This window comes from Bipolaris maydis, assembly GCF_028858645.1.
Source record: "Bipolaris maydis strain C4 unplaced genomic scaffold PSV08scaffold_12, whole genome shotgun sequence".
NCBI lineage: Eukaryota > Fungi > Ascomycota > Dothideomycetes > Pleosporales > Pleosporaceae > Bipolaris > Bipolaris maydis.
Genome location: NW_027093868.1, coordinates 616565 through 633112, shown reverse-complemented (window position 1 = coordinate 633112; position 16548 = coordinate 616565). Strand labels below are relative to the sequence as shown.

The 16548-nt window shown below is 50.1% G+C and overlaps 4 protein-coding genes across 4 annotated transcripts; 2 read left to right on the top strand and 2 right to left on the bottom strand.

Moving 5' to 3' along the window:
- Nucleotides 1-383: 383 nt before the first annotated feature.
- On the bottom strand, nt 384-3597 carry PSV08DRAFT_228574 (uncharacterized protein; the record flags this gene model as incomplete). Its single annotated transcript, XM_014224455.1, has 3 exons — nt 384-867; nt 923-3109; nt 3159-3597. 3 exons carry the CDS (start codon nt 3595-3597, stop codon nt 755-757), a joined length of 2739 nt encoding a protein of 912 aa, XP_014079930.1. The 3' UTR covers nt 384-754.
- A 3196-nt stretch (nt 3598-6793) lies between these two features.
- Nucleotides 6794-9562, top strand: PSV08DRAFT_207844 (uncharacterized protein; the record flags this gene model as incomplete). Its single annotated transcript, XM_014224457.1, has 6 exons — nt 6794-6819; nt 6966-7056; nt 7297-8146; nt 8200-8259; nt 8314-8749; nt 8796-9562. 6 exons carry the CDS (start codon nt 6794-6796, stop codon nt 9499-9501), a joined length of 2169 nt encoding a protein of 722 aa, XP_014079932.1. The 3' UTR covers nt 9502-9562.
- Nucleotides 9563-9607: 45 nt separating this feature from the next.
- On the bottom strand, nt 9608-10249 carry PSV08DRAFT_364729 (uncharacterized protein). Its single transcript, XM_014224458.1, has 3 exons — nt 10151-10249; nt 9908-10094; nt 9608-9832 (listed from the first exon to the last, which is right to left on the bottom strand). The coding sequence occupies exons 1-3, from the start codon at nt 10177-10179 to the stop codon at nt 9692-9694; spliced, it is 357 nt and encodes a 118-aa protein (XP_014079933.1). The 5' UTR covers nt 10180-10249; the 3' UTR covers nt 9608-9691.
- Nucleotides 10250-11902: 1653 nt separating this feature from the next.
- Nucleotides 11903-15680, top strand: PSV08DRAFT_379311 (high affinity glucose transporter ght1; the record flags this gene model as incomplete). The annotated part of the gene is made up of 10 exons (XM_014224459.2): nt 11903-11919; nt 11974-12067; nt 12123-12525; nt 12577-12986; nt 13039-13408; nt 13462-13807; nt 14112-14166; nt 14540-14776; nt 14990-15352; nt 15423-15680. 10 exons carry the CDS (start codon nt 11903-11905, stop codon nt 15678-15680), a joined length of 2553 nt encoding a protein of 850 aa, XP_014079934.2.
- Between the last annotated feature and the right edge of the window lie 868 nt (nt 15681-16548).

The following is a 16548-nucleotide window of genomic DNA, read 5'->3' as shown; positions in this document are numbered from 1 at the left end:
ATGTGGGTGAGTGTTTTGTGTGGGTGGGTGCTGAGTGTGTATGTGGGGATACGGATGCCGATCGACTAGGAAGAGAACTGGCGGTAGCGGATAAGATAGGTTCGGGTGAGAGAATGGGAGGGGGGGGGCTAGGCTTCAGAAAGATTGAGGGGTAGTGGCTGACTGATTTCTGGCTGAGGAATTGGAGGCCTGAAGGCGACAGGGAGGTGTGGAGGAGAAGATGGTGTGTGCAGAGAAGGTTCGGTGCGGACAGGGCTGCGGGAAGAGGGAATGATCTTGGAGCCGAAAGCTTGTTGCCGAGTGGCGCAGAGATGCAGGTTAGGCCCAAGAGCGCCTTATGTCTTTATCGTACGAGAATACGAATAAATTAGATGCTAGAATAGATAAACTTTCAATAATATGAATTTATTGTAGTAGATATGCTACGTTACATGCTGGTCGTTTGCTCATGATGAGCCCAAAGTCCCTTTCCTCTAAATAATTACACCACCAAGAAACCAGAAAGGGTATAAACTATTATCTCGTAAGAATCGAAACGATCGAGAAGTAGTTGGAAGTCGTAATTCGTAGACCAGCGGGGCAGATGCCATGCCGCAGATTTTCGTGAATGAAGGGCGACAGAGACCATGGGTCTCCGGGAAAGCAGGCCGTTACAAGCGTGACATGATGAAGAAAGCGCGTAGAACATTTCCATGCAGAAATGCAACAGATATTGAAACAAGAATGACGGCGCGGAAAAATCTTCGCAGTAGCATTACACGCTTGGAAGCCAGAAGGAAAGCAGGAATTGCCCGACGAGGCGCGATGTATACTTTGTCTGGTTCGCGGGCGAGATGCTTACTGCTTGTCTTCTTTGTAGGAAGTCAACTGTTGTGTGTTAGCAGCAGTTCAACGTCCTCTCAATCACACCGGGATTACTCACTGTTCTCCTTCACCAACTGCGCAGTCTGCCTGACAAAATTTACACTTGATGCATCTCCAAATCCAACCTCCTTCTCCCAATCGAGATCGGCATCACGCATCGGATTACACTTGCGGTTGTACTTCCACCGGAAGATTTGTTGCACAAAATGCATCCTGTTGTCAATTTCACGACACGCTTCATCCGCCATATCCTGTGCGTCCCTTTGGTCGAGTCCTTCAGTCTGGGCTTTAGTCAACATCACCAGGTGAATGGTCTTCTGCTGGTCCTCAAGCGCCATGCACATGCCCAATACTGCAACAAAGGCCGCAAGCCATTTGTCACATCCTTTGGATGATTTGAGAATTTGTTGTAACTTGTTGAGGACATTGGCCTGGATGGATCGTTGAAGGCGCGAGAAAAAGTATTTGAGCTGTCGATTCGTCATGCGCGGCGATGTGAAGTTATCCACATAAGAGTTGGGGCCACCATATGAATGCATACGGGATAGTGTTGCTACCTTGGTTTCCTCAGCAATGGTGAGCGTGTGCGACATGATAAAGGTGACGATGATAAGGCGGAAGATTTCGCGAAGGAGCTTGGATTCGTCGTCCGACTTTGGCTTCACGCGCGTCATCAACTTGAAAAGCTTTTGCTGGAAGTCATTGTCGTCTTCCATCCAGCAGAGCTCGCCAAAAGCGTCGAGGTGGTGGTCGACGATGTCGGAAATGTACTTGTCGTACTTCTTCTCCTCGTTGTGATTGATGTGTACCATGCCCAATGCTGGACTTCGCTTCTTGATCGGAACTCTTTTCTGGGTCCTTGGGTCGAGCCTGTATTGAATTTGTACTAATAGCTCGTCTCCACGGGGAATAAACTCATAAACCTTGACAGGAATCCTGGGCATGCTGTTCTGACCGCATGTCATGAAAACTGTGAGTTCGTCACTGCCCCACTGCTGAATGTATTGGGTGACAAAGCGAGTGAGATTCGAATCTTCGTGCATCTGGGTGACGAGCGAGGGCAAGAAGTAGGGCGACAGGTCGATGAGCTTCATACGGTTGCATCCAAGACCGCAGTCAGCATTGGGCCGCTGAGATCGCTTAAAGCACCGGTCACAGATGTCTCCAGGACCGCATTTGTCTCTCTGCAACACACAATGCCAACATGCAACAATCTTACGCATGTCATGCGCTGCTTTGGCGACCGTGGGCTCCAAGTGAGTGCCCAGGGCTCTGCCCCCGGACTTCGCTGCTAGCGCTTTCTGTGCTGCACTCCGAGACGATTCCGGCTCAGGAGACGCATCGAAACTCATTTCTGGTACACCACTATGAATGACATGGTCTACTTTCAGAGTTTGCATTTGTGGTTGCTGCAAATTCCCGAGTTGCTGCGTCTGAAACTGATCCACCATCATCCCAGAGTCCGAATGCTGGTAGACTGAGTACATGCTTTCAGAACTTCCTGGGCTAGGTACAGATGGACTGATCTCTGGCTGGAAGGGAGAAGATGGGTGAAGGCCAGTTGCCGATGTTGCAGATGGTGATGCTGAAAAGGCATTATTGGTAGTAATGTAATTCTCAGTGAAGAGGCTAGAAGTGGCATTGTAATTGACGAAGTTCTGGTGGTCCGGTGGTGGTGAGCATCCTCTCTGCTGTATGTCTACAGAGCCACGATGCTGTGTGTCGAAGGAGCCTCGATGTTGCGTATCGAAGGAACCCCGATGCTGCGTGTCGAAGGAACCTCGATGCTGCGTATCAAAAGAACCCCGATGCTGCATGTCTAGAGAGCCACGATGCTGTAGTGGCGTCTGTGGGACTGGATCAAACGATGGAGCGAGGTTCTGTGTTGGTGAGAAGAACATGTTCTCATGGATTGGAATAGTGGGCTCGCTGGGCGAGATGAGAGACGAAGGGTCGGTGTAGTGTGCCGCCCAGGTGTCCACATCGACCAAATACTCGGAGTAGTTCACTGGGTCGCTCGCTGGGTCGAAGAGTACATGGCCCGACCTAGGTGTCATTGAAGATCTTGAGGGTCCCTGTCCGTTCCAAGGGTCATAGCGGGGTGGCTGGGTGGTGTAGTTCTGGTCGTACATGTTGTTCTGGGAGTGCATCATTGGCATTTGTTGCGCTTGGTGGGCTTGCATATTATACTGCTGCTGGAATACTTGCGGGTCGGCCATTGTAGCATTGAAGGCTGCTTGGACGGCTATAGGCGCGTCAGCAGAAACACGTAAACTAACCCAAGGGCAACGTACCTTGGTCGCTAAAGGTACCGTGAGCAGTAAAGAGCATGTTGGAATCCATGGTCGGTAGCCCAGTAGGCGAAGTCTGTGAAGCTACGGTATTACCGTTTTGGTGGTAGTAGTTGCGCATGGAGTCGGAGTCGAGCATCTCCACCTCGAAAGAGTCACCGTCCGGCGTCCTCACAGACGTAGGGGACGTTGAAGAGCTACCATTGTCCCATAACATGTGCTCAGGATCCTGGAGCAGTTCGGGCTGCTGTGATGGGCCCCGGCTCAAAGGCGGCGGGGTCGCAAGTGGTCCAGGCGAGTGCCCGGTATGATTGACCAGAGAGTCGGTTGGTGTCTTGGAGCGCTGTCGCGCATCGTACTGGCCGCCGAAGACAAAGGCATGGGGATCGACGAAAAGAGCTTGGTCTGGAAAGGCGTGGTACTGCTGCGAGTATGTCGACATGGCGCGCAAGTGGCCACTTGGGGCCAAACCAGAATGAGGGTCTTCCTAGAGCTTGCGCACCAGACCGCAGAGGGGAATCTTTGTTGTGAAAAGGGCCAAAAGGTCGACTCACGGGCCCACGATGATACTGAAGACGTGGAGCGGAGGTGGACGGCTTGTGCGCGCGCAGAAGAGCGATGCGCAACAAGGAACACAAACGAGGGCGATCCGACCAGAGTGATGACCGCTCACTACGACTCGAGAGATAAGACACAAGAAGAATCTGTCTCGGAGCGGCTGACGGGCAGAAGTTCAGACGGCGACGGCATTCAAGCACATCTTACGCTGCCCCGCGAAGACCGGTGAAGAGCAACCCGGCAAATGCAAGCTATTGGCTTAGCTGCATGCTTGTGTGCAACATTTAGATCACACCAAGCCGCAACCAACCTTCGCGCCGCCCCGCGCTGCACTATAAATCACCCATTGTTTGAGCTCATGATATCAATGTACAAGTGGCTGGGCGCGTTTCTTTTCTTCGGTCTTTGCGTTGCGCTTTTTGCACGTCCTCAAGGCGGGTTTTGGAGTGCCGGATCTGGGTTGCAGCCGCCAGCCTGTCTGCCCCAGGTATAGACGCATGCAGTGTACTGCTGGCTGCGCCTTGTTCGCTAAACCGCTCCCAAACAGTGGCGGGTGCTGAAACGAATGGCAGGTCAGACAGAAGGTAATGGGTGGCAGAGCACCGCCGAGTTTTGCTCTAGCGCGGCTCTGCTGTGTTCACCGGTGCGACAAGCTGCCAGCTCATGCTGCAAAAGACTGTCATCCGTCCGGAAACTAGACTTGATTGTTCTTCCAGCCAGTGTCTCGTACCAGCCTTCGCGGTCTGGATGATTGCTTCGATGCGATACGAATCTTGTGGTACGCCAGTACACACTGAGAACTGAGAGCAAGTCAAGTAGCTGGGCAAGCCCCGCGGGTATCGCGCGTGATGAGTTTCTCGATTAACTTCACGTTCTGTTCGATAAACGGGCAGGGGCCTTTGCTGTAGGTGTGACGATAGTAGGGAAAACGGGAACGAAGGATCCGTGGTGAGAAACCATGTCGATAAGCGTAGGCTTGCTACTCTCGGCCGTGCTTGCTCAAGTGGGCGTGAGGGAATTCGGCAGGACACGACACTATGCCGCATTCGGCATGGCACCATGCTGGGCACCGGTGCAGCCTCCCGTACCACATGCACTCAGCCAAGATAAATACAGTTTCTATCCAACATGGCCAAGGTGGCTAGACAACGTCGAGTACCTGACCAACTGTCATGCTTGACATAGAGAAAGTAATAAGATTTAGGATCTCCACCCGACATGGACAAAGCATCCGAGGAGAGACCGGAAAAGAAAATAACTGTGCGAGAGGAGAATTCGTCACGGACAACTAGAAGCATATTCAAAAGCAAGAGACTTGTGTAATCAGCCTAGATGCGAGAGAAACGGATACTTGAGTAGTCATCAGTGGAGTGTACAGCACTGTTAAGGCAACTCGTTTTGATAGCTGGAGAGCCTTGACCGCACGACTGTACCAGATAGGAACGGTGTACAGAAGCTGACCCCAAAATAGAGCCAGAACACAGATAATTTATAACCGACTCTTGAAGAAGCTACGTCAATTCAGAGGCTTGTGGATTCAATAACCTTGAGTAGGTGCACTTGTGTTTTGATCACTGATGACTTTGCTGTACGCTTCAGATAGAAACTTGCTATTCTCTGAAAAAACGCATATAGGCGTAGACTTACCCGAAGGAGGCCTTGAAAAGAATCGGTTTCCCCATCACGACAGTGCTTCAGTTACGAATCAATCCGTATCCGATGTTAACTGTACAAAATAGTTCAATGTCCTAATTAGGTATTTTAGTCATAGCCACGAGCTCTAGTCTACAATTCATCTAGATCAGGGGTATGATGCACGTTCAAACGCTTATGTAGGACCCAAAATCGCTCCCTTGGTTCAATTTTCCAGCCTCGTTTCGAATGACCTATGATAGATTATTGGCCCCAGTGATTGTGTAAAGTGAATTCGAATATGGTAAGTGGCACCCTTGCACTACGAATAGGACCGACAAACAGCCAAGCTTACGCAAGACGGAGAGCTCGATGTAATAATTGCGACCCAACTCTCCTCCATAGTATGTAATTGGCCTCCAGTCATTACGGTTGTAGTTCTTGATGGTAATATGATACTAGGATTTGGCAGGTGGAAATATGGTTACGGCTGATAGCAGAAAAGACTTACGCAGAGAGTGTGATGACACCTGCAGGTGGGTTCAAAGAGGCATTTCACCGGGAGGGACACTCGCCAGCCCTATTACAAACATGTACCCAAGATTCTCTCGAAAGAAGGACACAAAGCTCGGCATCTCAAAGAGACATGATAGTATGTCATTTTAGGCTTACCGGATATCTTACCGAACAATCGCGTGCGCTCAGGCATCTATTAGATGCATTTTTATTTTGTATTAGTAAGATAAGCCAGAAAAACTTCGAAAGCTGAAAAAAAAACGCCACGGAGGCTGAGGTGGGTTATGATACATAGTCTCATCTGCCTTGCCGACACTGTTACATCATTGGTTGCTTGGATGGGAGGAGTGTGTCCCGATTTCACCTCATCCAACGCCCGACGGAGTACCCTTTGACCGCTAGAACGTTTGCAGGGTTTGACCCAGAAGGTTTGATCTGGCCCCTAACCGCCTAAGATAGATGCTGGCTATATATAATGACCAGCAAACTTGGCCTTAAGCTCCATGTGCCGATACAATCACATCACCAGCGCTTAGAGCTAGGGCATGTGATCAAACTGGCCGGACATCTGAATAGCCTTGTTGTGTATCGCATTTGTTTTTATGTAGACATGAAAGCCTAACGAAGAGAAGCTATGAGGCCGGCTTGCCTTCTGCTTCAAGACTTCCTTGGCATGCTCTCTTATCTAACTGAATTCAATCGACTCCTACAATTGCGAATACTCCGTGTCATTGAAAGAACTCCATTGGGTAACTCTCGAGTTGCATTAAGCTTAGCGCTGCCGATCTTAGCGCCCACACCGGGGTCTCGGAGCTAGATTCATGGGCGCTCGGAATAATGGCACTGGGAAACACAACATCTGCGACAACAAGTGTGGAAAAACACCCCACCACCATATCTTTCCCATCCAGAACTTAATTATAATACTCGACATGCTGCGGAGAAATGGAAAGCCGAGGTATGTGGTCACTCCAGCCGTCAACCTACGGTGATGGCGATGGTGCACGCTAGCACTGCACACTGTCCGTGACCAGGCGCAGAGCCTGGAAATGGCTTAGGGATGCTAGCTCCCGCCCAGGGACACCGGATGCTAAATAAGCACAGGTCATGTGAACCTTGTCGCATCTCAAAGATCAAGTGCGACCATGCAACGCCTACCTGCCAGAAGTGCCATGCTCGCGGGATCACGGAGCAAGTAAGTAGATTTCACACGATATTTCACAAGTATTCATGATCATACACTTTTCCTACATCAGGAGAACGCTGAAAGGTACTAAACAAATTCATTCATTATGGTTGGCAAGTCAATTTCTCCAACCCAGGCGGATATTCCGAAGGTATTCGGGAGGCCTTTGGGACCGGAATGCGGTCCCTGAATGCTTGCGTCACCTAGTGATAAAGCCATGCATGTATGGGTCACACTAACACCTATAAGTGCTTCTATCATCCTAATCCGATGACCAAGCCGGCCGGAACACCACGGAAGAAACCAGAGTCACGTCGGAGAAAACTAGAGGCACAATCTATAAACGGCCAAGGAAGACTGGCGTCACTAACACTCAGTCCCCCTACTCTCAGAAATGATGCTGATCCAGGGGCGGTGAGTAATACATGGCCAACACCACCAGAACCTGCCATCAGAACGCCCCAAAATGTTTCTCATCCAGCAAGAAACTTTTTCTTGGGATCAACCAGCTATGCCTCCGTCTTCACGGGTGAGCACCCGTTACCCACGCCCATGGACGAAGAATCCTCAGAGCGGCCTATTCCGACTTCCCCAGTACCTACCAGAAGCATCGGACATCGTCACTGTCAATTTGCCTTGGGAAACCTGATAGTTTCGTCTCTCTCGCCATTCAGTTTCTTCGAAAAGTCTTTGACATTGTTCTTCGAAACACAAAAAACTTCTCCCATCGTTGGGCCATTGATACTCTCCGCACTTCCTCAACTCCGTAAAGACATGGAACTGTTAAAGTCTGCTGATAATGATGTGTATCCATTATATGCCGAGATGACCAGGAACACCGCACGGCCTATGAAAGTGCCCGCAGGTATGCGGCCAGCCGAGTTTCACACGCTGTTCACTGGAAAAAACTTGAGATGGGAGACATTAGGCCTTGTTTTGGTTCTTGCCGGCTTCAAGGCCCAGTTCACGGCGCCAAATGATCCCATGTTCGCACTAGAGGGAGGCGAGGTGATGAAAAAGGATGAGTTTATTGAAGATGTCATGCATGCTACTAACGTATGTATCAACATATGCCAGACACATGGCGCAGTGAACGAGAGTAAGTGAAGGCCGAAACAAGTCACGGTATTTGCGTTTTGCTAACAGTTGCAGTCATGGTATGTCTTGTCTATATCAATATGCTAGTGGTTAGTAATTATTATGGAGACAATCGTGAGTACAGTACCGTAAACACGTACGCTATCTTGGGTACTGACTTCGGAGAAGACCATGGAACATGGCGACGCATGGGCGATAGTGTCAGTGCCCTATACGCTGCAGGAATACATTGCGAAGCCTCCAGTTCAGAAGGAGAGAACTGTGAACCCTTCTTCATGCGGGAGTTTAGGCGAAGGCTATATGCTGCAATCTATCGCTCAGACAAGACACTGGCAGTGTTCTACGGGCGCCCTCCATTGATGGGTTGGAGATACAGTGACCGAAAGATGTTACTAGACATCAGTGACCAGGCCATAATCTCAGAAGATGCGAATGTACTGAGTGCAGAGCTTTCGAAGCTTGACGGTGCGGGCTGGAACACTGAAGGATTTCTTAATCCTGCTACATTCGTTCGCCTAAGTTGTCAACTTAGTGTCTTCAAAGAAAGGCTGCTAGAACAAAGTCTTGCTGGGGAGAAAGACAGTGAAGTGGTACGGAACATAGAGTAAGTTGACTCCTGGTTCATCTTGTACGAGACCTGACAACAAAAGAGCAATTTCAGCAGAATGCGCAGAGTGGTGGCACGCACTGCCAGCGTATCTCCGATATGAGACATACACAGACGATTCTGCCTGGAACGTTCGAGGACCTGGAGTAGCTGTACGCCTCATCGCTTGCTACCTGGATTATCTACACTTGGAATTCCAAACCCAACGCCTTCTCCACAAGATAACGCAACAAGCCCTTCCTGCACTGTTGGAAGTATCACTCAAACTCCTTGCAACATCCATTGTATCAACCATGCCCAACAATCGTGTTTACGAGACCCGCCGCCACTTTCCCACCGTCGTCCTCTTCTACTGCTTCCCAGCCGCTGGCGTAATAGCTCTAGAGCTACGCCGCTGCACAATCGAGGGCGTCCCGCTCCCAAGTACAATATCGCGTGCAGATGTGATACGGAATCTCTCTATACTAACATCATGCCTTGAATGGATCATTCTCCCCGGCGACGGAAACCACAGACTCTGCAGCGAACTCAACAAGATGCTTGCGGTGGTGCTAGACGAAGTCCTCAACTATGAACCGCCTGTAAACCGCAACCAGGAGAGTGGGGAGGATGCAGAGAATATGTTGGCAGGTGCCGGACAAGGGATTCTTGATATGCCCATGATTGAGGGGCTGGAGCCGATACCTACTGAGGCTGAGGATTTTTTGAACTGGCTGGACAATGCTACGTGGAACGGGGCAGTGAGCTGATCTGGGATCTGGTTGCATTTGCCGTTTTTGGGATGGGTGATATCTATGTAGGGCTTCTGAGCAGGTTATCTCAGTACATGGATGAGATGTGGGTGGCAGAATTATACTTGAACGACCCTTGTAAATACTCGATTTAGAAATCCAGCCCCTTGTGCGAATCAGACTCTTTTGTTACATAAAAAGACATTTACTAAGCTTTCAAAGCATCATGTCCCCAGTTCTTCAAACTCTTATAACTCTTACTCTCAGTATCTTGCTTGGCCTTTTCCTCCTGGGCCAAATGTCTCTTACAATACGCCACCACCTTTCTCATATGATCAATATCTTCTTGCTAAAGATGCAACAACATCAAGTTAGTCCTGGCGTGTAATGCGAGCTGTACTCTGTGATCGGATGCAGGACTTACGTCGTACTTGCTAGGATCTTTGTGCGGATTCTTGGACAGGATGGAGACGATGCGTCGGCCCGATTCATGGCCAACTGTTTCGCCGTTGGACGAGGAGCCGTTGGTCCAACCTGCACTCTCAGACTCTTGGCTGCCGAGCCACTCTTTGAGTTCTTCGGCAGTCATGTTTACGAGTTCGTTGAACTCCCTGGGGTAAAGATGAGCATGCATCAGGTAGTAGGCATAGACGCGCGAATCACGAACTCAATCACGGTGTCGTTGTCTTTGACCATTTTGCGCAGCTAGGTTGAGATGAAGATGTTTTTTTCTCAATAGATATGCCTCAGGTTGTCTCGGTGTAATGCTATGTAGGTTACTGCTGTGGTTTCTACACCTTGTCTAAGACGGTTAGTGACGTCATGACATTGCCGTTCCTGGTGACGGTTGGACTATCGCACGTGATGCGGCTGATGCGGCTGGTGCGGCTCAACCGCGCGGACCGCTGACAACCACGTTAGTAGTAACGTACGGGCATCCTATCACTCTTATATGTTGATATATGCATGTGTGCTGCGAACAATGAGGCTGCTAGATGGCCCAATAACTGAGTAACGTCCCGAGTCATGCTCGCCGGCTTGGAAAGCACAGTGCGTTATCTGTGTGCATTTTCAATCCTTCAGGTGCACTAAACCTCAAAGGGCGACGACGGCAAGCCGCAACTTGAAAGAATTCGATACCTGATATCGCAGCATATATATACAAACTATCTTATTATCATTCACCCATGAGTGTTGAGAATCCCTTCTGCCCAATTTGTCCCGTTCAACATCCCGGAGAAGTGGCGAGGCATCTCCAGGTCCCCGCACCACCACCACACCTCCGCAACCCCCTTCTTCTCCTCACCACCACACCTCCACTACCCCTCCGAGTTTTATTCACGCATTCCCCACGGCTTTGGAACTGCCGAGGATGTATTTCCTCCTTTTCTCGTGCGATGCGGGCCACTAACAAGCCATTGGAAAATTCTTGGTGGCTTCCTTGAGCCTCAAGTGGGTCACCTCCGCCGATCTGAGACCGAAACCTGGCTCATGTTGCATTTTCAATGGGTCACAATCCTGCTAGGTCCGAGTCTGTCTGCACGCGGTCGGAGATTGAAGGGCAAAATAAGCGAGTTCATAAACATTGGCCCGGCTCGAGCGGCAGTTGTTGAAGAGGCGGAGAGAAAGCCGGGGGGACGATGGAGTGATGTTGAGGGCAGCACGGACGTGTATCGACTTCAAGGCGCCCCCATCCCCACCTCCATCGCAAAGTGAAGTATCTTCACCGACGTCCGACCGGCCCCTGGGCGTACACGTCGCCTTGATTTAGCACCGTCATGTACGTCACGCGACAATGGCCCTGTCTCTGCGAACCGGTTGTGCGGCATAACGGGCGTCAAGTACGCGACGCGGTGCCACCCGTTGTGAATGCGGGGTGAACATCATCAGAGGCGCTCGTGAGGCTCACAGTCTTTCAAGCAGTAGGACACCATATGGGCCGTCCGCGGTCAGATGCTCATAGGAGAACCCGATCCAACTCCTGCGATACTCTGGTAGCGCAACCACGGTCATTGGCCCTCTCCGGAATAGTCGGCGGAGCAGCCTTGGCTATCGACTCGCGACCAACTTCCCCACATGTCGGTCGCTAGTTCCCCAGCAGCCATGTTGCGTGGACAAGCCCACTACTGCAGTTTCACGAGCTCAGGACGGAATTCGTTTGGCTGTTGCGCAACTCGAGCCAAGAACGTAGGGTCCATCCTGCCCGGGGCGCCTGTGACGGCGTGGCGGCGATGACGTACAACCCCGGAAGAGCATGTCTGGGCGCAAAGCTGGGCGCAACACTGGGCATTACCGCATAGCCAAAGTCGGCAAGGGATTGGCGACGATACTTAAGTCCTGGTGGGTTCGCGAAGGGCAGAACAAGCAATTTTTCAGATTCCTTCAGCATTTTCGCTGGGCTCAATCTACTACCGTCATCATGGGTTTGGGCACAGTGTGAGTTTGAAAATCATACACAACATGTATGCGCATTGTTCTAACGCATGATAGTTCCGTCAAGGTTCGCGGTGCCGCAGTCGGTACCGAGGCCATCATGCTCGGTGTGATTACATCGATTGGTGGTTTCCTGTTTGGTTACGATACTGTATGCTTTGAGATACTTCCTGCTCTTGATCAAACATTTTTCTGATTGTGTATAGGGTCAAATCTCCGGTATTCTGCTGTTCCGCGACTTCATTGACCGCTTTGGACAAGATCAGGGCAATGGTCAGGTTGCGTTTGATCCAACTATTTCGTCTCTGCTCGTCTCGCTCATGTCTATTGGTACCCTTTGCGGCGCACTTGCCGGTGCATACACTGCCGACTTTTTTGGACGTCGCAAGAACCTTACTGTTGGTGTGATCATCTTCATTGTTGGAAACACTATCCAGGTCACTGCCATGAACAGCTGGGTCCACATGACTATGGGTCGTATCGTTGCTGGTGTCGGTGTCGGTATCCTGTCCATCGGTGTTCCCATGTACCAGTCCGAAGTCTGCCCCCGTGAAATCCGTGGCCCGGTCGTCGCATCATACCAGCTCATGATCACCGTTGGTATTTTGAGTAAGTGTGGCTTCTGTCCGTGCATGTAGATGATACTAATATGCTTAAAAGTCTCCAACATCATCAACTACGGTGTCCGTGACAACCCAGGCCAGGATAACTCTGCATCCTGGAGAATCGTCATTGGTCTTGGTATCGCCTTCTCGATTCCTCTTGGTTTCGGTGTTCTATTCACCCCTGAGTCACCTAGGTGGCTGGCCGGCAAGGGTCGATGGGAAGATGCGCGTCTCGCCATGGCTCGTCTCCGTGGTCTCAAGCATGACCCCAACAACCAGTTGGTTAACGAGGACTTCAAGGAAATGGAGGACTCCATCAACGAGCAAAAGAGCGCCGGTCAGGGTACCTGGAAGGAATGCTTTGCTCGCTCATCTTCTGGTATTCCCCGTGTTGTATACAGGACGTTCCTTGGCTGCGCCCTTCAGTTTGCGCAACAGTGGACTGGTGTCAACTACTTTTTCTACGTAGGTCTTAGTGGACGCCCATCGAAACGATTTGTAACTAACCAATCTACAGTACGGAGCAACCATCTTCCAGTCCGCTGGTGTTCAAGATCCCATCCAGGTTCAGCTCATTCTTGGCGCTGTCAACGTAGCCATGACTTTCCCTGGTCTCTACCTCATCGAGAGACTTGGTCGCCGAATCCCACTGATTCTCGGAGGTCTCTGGCAGGCAACTTGGCTCCTCATCTTCGCTGTTATCGGTGTTGTTTTGCCCCCAACTGAGAACGAGGTGTCTGGTATCGTTATGATTGTCGCTGCATGCATGTTCATTGCAAGTTTCGCTGCCACCTGGGGACCCTTTATTTGGGTCGTCATTGGTGAGACGTTCCCTCTGCGGACACGTGCCAAGCAAGCTTCTTTGGCTACGGCCTTCAACTGGCTTGGTAAGCCACTCCTTGTTCCTGCATATGTCGTGTTTACTAACAAAACCCTCCAGGTAACTTCTTGATCGGTTTCCTTACGCCATATGCCGATGATGGTATCGGATACGCCTTTGGCTTCGTCTTCTTCGGCTGCAACTTTGTCGCAGCCGCCATTGTCTACTTCTTCCTTTTCGAGACCAAGAGTTTGTCTCTCGAGAATGTGGACATTATGTACTCGGACAACAACCTCTCTGCCAGGTCCAGTAAGAAGTGGGTACCTGCCGGATACATTACGCGTAATGAACGCGACGACGCTTACTGGCAACGCCGCCACAGCGCTGTCGCTGCTAATGGTGGTGCACCTGGCAGCGTTACTGAGAAATACAATGACAAGGACGACAGCTCACCCGAAAGGGGCATGTCGTTGCACCAAGAGCGTGTCAACTAAGCGCATAGTCTCTTTGTAATTTAGATAGCACCGATAAAACGGTGTTCCTTCTTTCCCTGATTTTCCTCGGGCAGAATCGTGCCAAGGTACTCGCATCGTATCGCATGACTGCTTTTTAGCGCTGCATCTTGGCCTAGAGGAGTGTCACATCACATATCTATACCCCCAAATCAATTCACGTTAAATCCATTGAAATCTTACATGTGTTTGAAATGTGACTTTCTCCTTCATCTTGACAAAATCAAATGTTCGAACAGACGTATAGATACAGAGGAGTGGGAGTAAAAAACATTACGTTATCTTACCCACCGTTGTTTGCCAACACAGCCACGCAGCCCACCCATGCCAAATTTAGCGTGGCGCAGTGTGCACACCCGACATACGCGTCAGCCCTTTTGAACCACACCTTCTGCCCGCCCGTTTGTTTATTTGCCATTCCTATCCCACAACTTTTATTATTGGTAAAGAAGACCAACCCAAAATACAACAACCCAACAACCGAATCTATCTCTTTCCCTTCGCCTATTCTTTTTCTCCTGGAGTACATCGGGCTGGTTTGTACTTTTACACTTCCGGTTGGGGATCCATTCGCTTCAAGGCCCGGCGTAAAGACGGTGTGTGTGTACCACCGCATCAACAAAGAAGAAAGAGACGGGAAAAGCCAGAAAAAAAAGAGAGTCATGGCACCGACACTCGCTTTCGAGTCGCATATTGAAGAGTTTGTGCGGAGAGCAGCAGCTTTATCAACTTCGTCTTTCGCTGCTTCTCTTGAAGCTTCTTCGAGTTCAGAGCAAGTGTACGCGCGGCATGCGTTCGTAAGGAGAGATCTTAGCGTCAACCACACCCAGGGTGTGACGCTGGGTGTGATAGGAGCGTATGTGGTTGTTATTGCGTTGTTGTGGAACTTACCGTATGTGAGGTGGGTTTTGTGGCCGTTCAAGGTACGTTTGTTTCCCTTTTAATTTTCCATATTCCATACCTTCCCGTAGACTCTCCACCTCTGTTTCTACCTCGTACCGTCTCCAGTAGAAAGAAAGGAGCAAGAGTGCAAAGAGAAGGATGATTTCCGTCGGTTTTATCAATGAGAAAAGGGATTGTGATGGATGGAGGGGGGATGAGGAAAGTAAGAGAGCTGGGCTGACGAGATAAAACAGATGCTCGTCATCGCCTTCCACGAATTCTCCCACGCAATCACCGCTGTCTGTACCGGCGGCCGCGTCGAATCCATCTCGCTCGACCCCCATGAAGGCGGCGTCACGCACATGCGCGGCGGCAAGCAAATCGTCACGCTACCCGCTGGCTACCTAGGCTCCTCGCTCATCGGTGCCCTTCTCACCTTTTGCGGCTTCAACATTGTCGCTTCCAAAGTAGCGAGTATCGTGCTGGGCGTGTGCTTTTTGCTCACGCTGTGGTGGGCGCGCAAGGATTGGTTGACGATTTTGACGATTTTGGGGAGTGTGGGGTTGTTGGTGGGCTTTTGGTTTATTGAGCATGGCGAGGCGTTGAGGTTTTTGGTTGTATGTTTTTCCCATTCCCCTTTTATTTGTTTGTGATATGCGACTGCTAATTTGTGTGCGTTTGAAACAGCTTTTCATTGGTGTCATGTCGTCGCTGTACAGCGTCTGGGATATCTGCGATGATCTTATCCTGCGCAAGGTAAATTCTTCAGACGCTAGTGTCTTTGCGAAGCGCTATGGTGGTTCCTCGCAGTGCTGGGGCGTCATTTGGTCGATCATCTCGCTGCTGTTCATGGTTGGTGGTATTTTGGCTGGATTGGCAGCGTTCAAGCAGAGCTTTGAGCAGCAGCAGAAGGACAGCCAAGGGTTTATTCCTACGATGCGGTAGATGAAGTGGTTATACTCGGCGCATGCTATAATGCTGTTTGGAAATTATGCATTTATGATAGTTATTGGTTGATGAAACATGTTAGTATATAAACCTCCCTCTGAGGTTGAAACCTTCCGCTGCGCAGAATCATGAACATCGTTCAAGCGCTACCAACTCAATCCCGCTATCTGGTGAAGAATGAGATAGTCTGGAACTACACTCCGGAAGTGTCTTCGCCTGCTGTGTATCTTTGTAACACAAAATACAGCATTGCTGGGTTTGCTTCTGTGCAATTGGCCCTTGCCGTTAGATGCTGCAACGACGATGCACAGCTGCTCTACCATCAAGCACTGTAGTCCCACTGCTCTGAGGATCTAAACGATTCTCTATCACTCTTATATATAGTTGCGAGATGCTAATCCTACGCCCACATCCTTACATACCTCGCACTGCGCACGAAAAGATATGCTAATACTGCCTGTATACTCTCCAGTTTTTTTCTAATTTCTTGCAGGTTCTAAATATATTTTTCTTTTATAGAAGACATCACGTGAGTGGGCAGAGTGGGGGCAGAGGGGCGGTGCCAAAGATGCTTATATCATATCAACGCTCTAATTAATGTGGTTTGGGTTTATACATTTGGTACTACCCAAAATGAAACTAAAGGAATTTTGATCAAGTGCAGCCTCTATTACATGCACTCTGGATTTTTACACAGCAGGGTTTTGTACGCTTAGCAGTCTGCATTGTACACCCCTGCGATGCTAAGATGGCTAAAGCTGTGGCGCAGGTCAGCCATTGAAGCCCACCCCAACGCTTAGCAAAGCGAGGCAGTGTGCTCCTTTCCCCACGTGTGAACATATTCTTACCCCGCCTCTATCAACGT